At 68.3% G+C, this 8,147-nt stretch overlaps 1 protein-coding gene across 1 annotated transcript; it reads left to right on the forward strand.

The window, feature by feature from the left end:
* The first annotated feature begins 979 nt into the window (after positions 1-979).
* Positions 980-8,094, forward strand: MOV10 (Mov10 RNA helicase). The gene is given in 23 exon segments (XM_082494614.1): positions 980-1,161; positions 2,230-2,326; positions 2,448-2,581; positions 2,673-2,911; positions 2,990-3,230; positions 3,472-3,594; positions 3,702-3,855; positions 3,936-4,090; positions 4,221-4,397; positions 4,465-4,612; positions 4,702-4,863; positions 4,958-5,116; positions 5,118-5,249; positions 5,251-5,386; positions 5,478-5,597; positions 5,683-5,785; positions 5,983-6,106; positions 6,187-6,378; positions 6,521-6,595; positions 6,682-6,807; positions 6,959-7,047; positions 7,218-7,339; positions 7,594-8,094. Coding segments are annotated over 22 exon segments (3,135 nt in total). The 5' UTR covers positions 980-1,027; the 3' UTR covers positions 7,333-7,339; positions 7,594-8,094.
* The last annotated feature ends 53 nt before the right edge of the window (positions 8,095-8,147 follow it).

Raw genomic sequence — 8,147 nt, forward strand, 5'->3', positions numbered from 1 at the left:
GCTCCAGGGTTCTGCCTGCAACGCATGACAGAAAGACTTAAAAGCAACTTCTCCAAAGGCAACACCCCCATTTTTCCAGCCTCAGAGCCCTCCCACAACCCACCAGGGGCCCTACACCGTCACAGTCTATCAGCCACCGCCAGACAGTGGCAGGTCATTAGCAGAGCTTGGGTCAGGGGAAAAGCCACCTGAGCTGAGGTGGGCAAAATAGTGGACTTACCCCAACGTCCTCGGGCCGCAGGGAAGGCAAGAGCAGCACCGTGAGCAGTCCCAGGGTCCTGAGCCGTTTTACAGGGTCAGGTTGGGGGTCACGATCCTCGCTAGGCAGGCTGGAGGGTGAAAGCAGAGGAAAGCAGAGGCAGAGACCAACACAGACACCACCTCTTACTGCTGCTGCCCCGCTGTTTACAGACCTGCAGGAGCTCTCGCCCCTCGTCATTGGGTACGGCGGTGCAACGCACCCGGACACCTCTCCTGCCCGGGCAGCCCCCGCTCTCCCTGCCTGGGGACACCCAGTGCTGCAGCCCCGGGGGCACCAGCCCAGACCCTCGGCACTGGGCAGCTCTGTTGCCCCCCGCCCTGCAACCCCGCCCGGTTTGGGGACACGTCTGTCACTTCTGGGGGAGCCCTGCGACCCTGCAACCCCTCGGGGTCCCGGGCTGGGCCAGCCCCCGCCCCAGCCCCTCCGCAGGCGGGTGGGGGGCAATTCCCACCCCCTGGTGCATCCCGCAGCCGGACCCCCGTGGAGCGCGGGACCCCGGGCGAGGCGCTCCCCTACCCGGGCCCGGGGCGATGCTGCGGGGCCGGAGGCGCGGGGCAGGAGCCGCCCCTCGGTCCCCCCGACCCCCCCAGCCCCGGGCGGGCGGGCCCGCAGGGCGCTCGGCCCCTTTCGCTTTCGTTTCTCCGTGCGGGACCAGCCCCGGCACAGCCCCGGACCAGCCCCGGCACAGCCCCGCTCGGCACAGCCCCGCTCGGCACAGCCCCGCTCGGCACAGCCCCGCTCGGCTCGGCTCGGCTCGGCTCGGCCATGCCGCGGTTCAGCGTGGCGGAGGCCAGGCGGTGGGGGGATCAGTTCGTGCAGTTCCTGCGGGACACGGGCCGGGAGCAGGAGAGCCGGCGGGACACGCTGCGGAGCATCTACACCCAGGAGTTTCGGGGCAGGTGAGAGACAGACCCGCGCAGCGTCGCCTGGGACGGTCCCCCGGCCGGCACCGCCCGTTCCCCCGGCCACCACCACTGGCCCCCGGCCACCACCACTGGTTCCCAGCCCGCGCCGCTGGGGCTTCGCATGGGGTGTCAAGCCAGCTCCGGGCGGGAGCTGGGGGTGAGTGGCACTGGGGAGCAGGTGGGGGCTGCGGTGGGATGGAGAGCGTGTGCTTTCCGAGCAGCTTGGGGACACCCGGACCAGTTAAATTCAAGCGCTGGGGCTTCATTCTCTCCAGGCACGGAGAACACTGAGCAGCGTTGCTGGGGCAGCCCGCGTTCACTGGGCTGTGGATGCAGTGAGCGGCAGAGCTGCCTCTCTGCACACCAGCCCTGGCTGCCCCCAAGCCCCTCCAACTGGCCACAGCCCTGCTGGGATGTTCCCTGGCTGCAGGGACACCCCCCGGCAGCCTCCTGGGCACGGCCTCGGGCACCCACTGCCCACCACACTTCCCGCTTCACCCCGCTGACACCAGTCATGCTGACCCCTGTGCAATGTCACCGCTGTTAATCATTGGCAAAGCCGGGGTTCAGCCCACTGCAGGCTGCGGGGGGGACGTGCCCCGGGGTGCGGCAGGAGGTGCCTGGGGAGGCACTGCTGTTGGAGATCAGTGGCCCTGCCGTGGAGGAGCTCCCATCTGCACCAGCTGAGCCCCTGGAGGATCTGGGGACAGAGATAAGATCCCTGCCCCGCTGCCGCCTGTGCACTGGCAGGGACAGGGACTGCACGGCCAGACAGCGGTGCCGTGGCACTTCCGGAATGGCCATGGCACAGCTGTAACAGCCATGCCACTGCATGGGGTTGCGGGAGCATCCTGCAGGGATGTAAGATTTGCACAGGGCCAGTGAAAAGTCCCAGTCCTTCTCCCTCTCCTGTGGCAGAGGGGAGTCACCATGTGCTCCTCACCCCAGCCTCAGTGCCCCGCTTCACCCTCCCTTCCCGCTCGCCTCCTCTCAGCCGCCTGTGCCCCGGCAGCCCAGCCGTGCTCCAGCCCACGTAGAAAACCCTCTTTCTTGTCTGTGCAGGACCGACACAAAGATTCCCAACTTCTCCTGCACCTTGTACGCACTGAGGGTGACCCACCGGGCCCAAGTGCACAGGGATTCGGTGCACTTCAAGAAGGTGAGGGAAGCCCCGGGCTGGGGCTGTGCAGGGGCTCCCGCGCCCACCGGGACTGGCTCCACGGGAGCCCCTGGCCCTGGCAGGGCCCCGGGGCCACACTGATCCTGGCTGCTTCTCGCAGGAGAAGAGGCGTGTGGTGGTGGCAGACCAGTACCGGAGATCCAGGACAAATGCAGAGGCATTGGCATCCGCATCTGCCTCAGGCCAGCAGCCCGTCTCGGGTCCAGAAGCACCCCAGAGCCATGCCAAGAAGTGGTATGACCGGCAGCACCCTGCCCATGCCTGCCCCATCACGGCCCGGGGACCCCGGCCCTGGCTGGGAAAGCCTGACCCTCCCTTCCCGCAGCGCTGAGTTCATCCGCGGGAAGCATGGGGTGGAGATCGTCTCAGACCATGACCAGGGCAACGGGCACATCCGCTTCCCGGTGGTGCCCGGCGAGCCCCGGACAGTCACCCTCCTGGTGCAGAACCACGGGGTGGAGGCCGTGACGCTGCAGCAGTGCCAGCCGCGCCAGCAGTCGCGGGAGTTCTCCTTCACGGACGAGCAAGGGGTGACGCAGGGCCAGTCCCTGCTGCTGCACCCAGGTGGGGCCCCGTCCCTGCCCCGCGCGCTGCCCCGGCGCAGGAGAGGCAGGACCCAGCTCTCGCCTCTTTGCCTCGCAGGTGGCACGTACCCCATCCAGGTGCGGTGCCTGACCGCCTGCAACGGGTGCTTCCGCGCTGTGGTGGTCTTCGAGTTCATGAAGGAGCCGGATGAGCCCTTCAGCATCGGGCGCTCCATCACTGCCGTCGCCGAGAGCCAGCTGGCCAAGGACCTGGGCCCCTCGGCGCCTTTCCAGCCTTACCAGGCCAGCCTCCAGCACCCTGTCACCGTCATCACCGAGGACGGCATTCCCCCTGACAGGTACGTGGCAGGGTCACCTCCTGCCATCCTGCGCAGAGGGCCCTGCCCTGTTCTCTAGCTGGGGCAAGGCTCAGCGCCCTGGGACCCGGCTGTCCGGCACTGCGGGACAGTGCTTCATCCCCGTCCACTGGCTGGTGACGGCAGGGTTGGGGACATGCTGTTTGCCGGGGCCGCGGGTGGTTGCAGCCCGGGGGGAGCCCATCCCCGCGGTCCCTGTGGCACTGCTGTCCCCTCCGCACAGCTCCCTGAAAAATGAACTGGAGAGGGAGATCCCCCTGGGCACCTACCACTACCCAAAAAGCCTCAAGGACACCATCCTGCTCGGACCCAACGCCGGCACCAACTCCAGCTGGGCTGCCATGTGGTGAGTGCCGAGGGGTGGGGGCAACGCCACCCGGCCCTGCGCCTCCCACCCATTGCGCCTCAGCCAAGGGGTCCCCCGGGAATGGTGACGTCCCTGCTGCCCCGCAGGTCGCTGCTGGAGGCCCCCCTGCAGGCTGGGAACTACCGGCAGAAGTTCCAGCTGCTGCTGCACCTGGAGGAGATCCAGATGGAGGTGGACATCCGGCGCTACGACATGCAGGATGTGCCCATGGAGCAGGACAGGGGGCTGCTGGTCCTCCACGTGCGTAGGAGGCGCCAGGGGGGCGGGAGGGGTTGTGGGGCTCCCGGGGTGCCCAGCATCACACCGGCCGTTTGGCGCAGGTGCCCGGCGTGGCCGAGAACCGCCCGTCCGTGCTGAAGGGGGACCACCTCTTCGCCCACCTGAGCAGCGAGCGGGGCCGCTCCCCGCTCGTCCAGTACAAGGGCTACGTGCACGGCGTGGAGCTGGAGAAGGTCAGGCTGGGCTTCTCCCCCAAGTGAGTGGTGTCTGGCCCTGGCCGGGCTGGCGGGGACCCGGCAGCCCCCTCAAACATGCCGAAGGCTGAGCACGGGCTGGGAGGGCGTGGGGGAGCGTCCCCGTGCCCTGCTCACACTGCTCCTTCCCAGGCTGCAGAAGAAGTTTGTGAACAACCTGAGGTTCGACGTGACCTTCACCTTCAACCGGCTGCCACTGCAGGTCCGGCACCGGGCTGCAGAGCTGGCCATGCAGCGCGGCTTGTCCAGCCTCCTCTTCCCCTCTGCATCCTGCCACAAGTCCCTCTTCACAGGCACCTTCCAGCCCCGGTGAGTCCCCGTGCCTGCGGGACGGGAGGGGACGGGGACCCGGCACGCTCAGCCTCTGCTCCCGCAGGTGGTTCGACCGCAAGCTGCAGGCGAACGAGGAGCAGTGCAGAGCCGTGACACACATCGTGACGGGGACGTCCAGGCCAGCCCCGTACCTCATCTTTGGCCCCCCCGGGACTGGCAAGACGGTCACCCTTGTGGAAGCCATCAAGCAGGTGAGCGGCCAGAGCCCAGGCCCAGCCCCGGCATCGCTGCCCACCCCGGCCCATGGGGCTCAGTGCCATCGCCCCCTCCTCCCACCTAGGTATGGACGTGCTTCAAGGACGCCCGGATCTTGGCCTGCGCCCCTTCCAACAGTGCCGCAGACCTGCTGTGCCAGCGCCTCATCAAGGACATCGCTCCCCGGTACATCTACAGGCTCATCGCCAACTCCAGGAACTACCAGGAGGTGCCTGCCGATATCAGGGTATGTCTCTGCCCCTCTGTCCCGGCACCCCATGGCACGGCCGGGCTGGCGGTGCCCAGGGAGAGCAGGATCCCACCGAACGCCCGTGTTTCAGCCCTGCTGCAACTGGGACGATGAGCAGAGCTGCTACGTGTACCGGAGCAAGGAGCACCTGGGGCGCTACCGGATCCTCGTCACCACGCTGGTGACAGCGGGAAGGTTGGAGGACCTGGGGGTGTCCCCACCACCCACGGCGGGTGGACCCGGGGCTGCCTCGTGAGCCGGCTGTAGGGCAGCCCCGCCGGGGAGCAGCAGGGAGGGGGTGCGGAGGAGGGTGGGCAGCAGGGGGTCCCCTCCTCTGGGGGAGGACGAGGGCGAGGGGAGGAAGGATGGCCAGCCGGGGCAGGGATGCCGAGGCAGCCACGTTCCACCTCTCTCTCCCCCAGGCTGGCATCGGCCAACTTCCCCCCAGGGTTTTTCTCCCACGTCTTCATCGATGAGTGCGGTCAGGCGGTAGAGCCGGAGAGTGTGGTCGCCATCGCAGGTGAGTGGTGCCCGGCTGCCGTCTCAGGGACCAGTGTCTCTGCCTGGCCCAGGGACCCTCCTGTCCCCCGCTGAGCTCTCCCTCTGCCCAGGGCTCCTCACCGCCATGGACCAGGAGACCAACCCCAACGGGGGACAGCTGGTTCTGGCAGGGGACCCCCAGCAGCTGGGCCCTGTCCTGAGGTCGCCGCTGGCCACCGAGCACGGCTTGGGTGAGCGGGGAGAGGGGTGGGAGCGCTGCTGGCGCCTGGGGGCTGAGCAGCCTTGCAGGGAGCCACGGGGTCTCGCTGGGCACAGGCACCTCGCTGCTGGAGAGGCTGATGCTGCACAACCCCCTCTACAAGAAGTCCAGCGGAGGATACGACCCGCAGTTCGTCACCAAACTACTCTGGAACTACAGGTGGGGATGGGGACAGCAGGAGGACAGGCACAGGCAGGGATAGGGGTGCTCTGCTGCATGCAGGATCTGTGCGCGCTCCCCAGAGCCTCGTAGTGCCCGGCTGGTGTGGGAGACAGGAGCGCACCCGCTGTCCCGACTGCCCGGGGGGGGCCGGGGCCACGTGGCACCAGTCCTGGGCACTGTCCTGCCTCTGCCAGGTCCCACGAGGCCATCCTCAAGATCCCCAATGAGCTCTTCTACGACAGCGAGCTGAAGGCCTGCGAGAGCATCGAACTCGATGTCCGGAGTCTGTATTGTGCCTGGGAGGAGCTTCCCAAAAAAGTGAGGGGGGCAGCGGGGAGGGGGCCCGGGGGGAGCCCGGAGCTGCAGGCGGAGCAGAGCCCGACGCTCTCCACCTCCAGGGCTTCCCCATCATCTTCCACGGGGTCTGCGGGGAGGATCGGAGAGAGGCCAAGAGCCCTTCATTCTTCAACACGGCCGAGATCGAGGTGCTCGTCCACTACCTCAAGAAGCTGCTGCAGAGCCGGGGCAAGGGGGGCTGCCCCAGCGTCTCGCCCAAGGAGGTCGGCATCATCTCTCCCTACAGAAAGCAGGTGAGGGGCACGGCTCTGCGGGCAGGGGACTGGCACAGACCTCCCCGGGGGACAGGGGGCACTGGGGCGGATGGGCGGCCCCAGGGTTGGCATGCGAGGACAGCTCTGTGGCGGCTGGACCGTGCTGTGTGCCTCCCCCCAGGTGGAGAAGATCCGGAAAGCCATCACCTCCCTGGACCCCATCCTGAAGAAGCTGCCGGACATCAGCCTGCTGAAGGTATGGTCCTGCGTGTGAAGACGGAGAGGAGCCCACCCCAGCCCGGGGGTGCTCCCCGGGCCCTCATCTGCTGTCCCCAACCCCAGGTGGGCTCCGTGGAGGAGTTCCAGGGCCAGGAGCGGCGCATCATCCTCATCTCCACCGTGCGCAGCTGCAGCGAGTACCTCCAACTCGACCAGACCTTCAATCTGGGCTTCCTCAAGAACCCCAAGGTACCGTGCTGCCCTGAGCGGACTCGTCTCCCTCAGCCCCCCGCTCCCCCGCAGTGCCCCGCGGGCAGGCAGAGCTGCTCCAGCTGGGGCTGGGGAGGGGGCCGAGGGGCGCTGCCGCAGGGTGAAGCCCTCGCTCTTGTTCTCTTTTCAGAGGCTGAACGTGGCCATCACCAGGGCCAAGGCTCTGCTGATCGTGGTGGGTAACCCGGCCGTGCTCAGCAAGGACCACCACTGGCAGAGGTGAGTCCAGCCCGCCCGTGCCTGGCCGCCTCCACGGGCACCGGTGAGCCCTCCCCTACCGCCTGCGCGCAGTGCCCGGCCACGCCGACGCTACGGAGGCAGCGAGGCCACTGCGGGCAGCGAGGCCAGTGCCACCTCCTGCCCACGCTCCCCTCGCGCTGCGCCCGCAGGTTCCTCAGGTACTGCAGGGAGGAGGGCGGCTACACGGGCTACCCCTACGAGGACGAGAGCCCGGCGGAGGATGGCCTCGCCGCCGACCTCCACGCGCTGCACCTCAGCAATTAGCAGCCGGGTGAGCGGGGCTGGGAGCTGCCAGCGGAGCCCGGGCAGGAGCGGCACAGCGGCCGCGCTGCACCCGCACCCTGGGCAGCAGCATGGCTGGGGACGAGCCGGGGCGCGGGGACGAGCCGGGGCGCGGGTTCGCCTGTGCAAGGGGCACTGGGGGCCTTCTGCAGCGTGTGACAGGGCTCGGGATGGGCTCTTGCTGACGGGCTGCCGGTCCCCTCCCGAGTCAGCGGCCAGCTCTGCCATGGGGTTTCTCTGCAGGAAACCCGCCGGGGAAAGGAGGAGAAGCCCCGTGGAGTTCCAGCACCCCTCAGCCGGCCCCGGCCCGCAGCAGCCGCCTGCTCCCCCCGCCTCGGTGCCGCGGTGCTATGCGCCGTGCATCCCTGCGGCGACGGGCTGAGCCCGCTGGGCAAGGGGGTCCTGCCCAGGGCAGACACCTCCCCTCGCAGAGCCGGACCGTGCCAGCGCTGGACTGGGACCACTCTCCATTTTGAACAGTTTTTGGCACGGCTGTGGAAAGCTAATTCCCTGTGACTGGTCTCACCGTTCAGTGGATGGCTTAAGCGAAAGTCCGGCCTGTGAAGAGCACCGCTGGGTGCGCAGGGGAGCTCGGTGCTGCTGCAGGGGGCGACTGGGGCGCAGGCAGGGACCCGGCCAGGCGCAGGGTGCCCAGTTTCACCGCCAGGCAGCTGCCTGGCCCGAGAGCTGGCACGGCCGCGCAGGCACGCTTCACTTCTTGTTTCCCTGGAATAAATGTTTAGAGAAAACTGGTGTATTGATGTCGAGTCCTGGGCCCTGCCACCACAGCTGGGGCT

The sequence above is a fragment of the Vanellus vanellus genome (genome assembly GCF_965231255.1).
Source record: "Vanellus vanellus genome assembly, chromosome: 23".
In the NCBI taxonomy this organism is placed as follows: Eukaryota; Metazoa; Chordata; class Aves; order Charadriiformes; family Charadriidae; genus Vanellus; species Vanellus vanellus.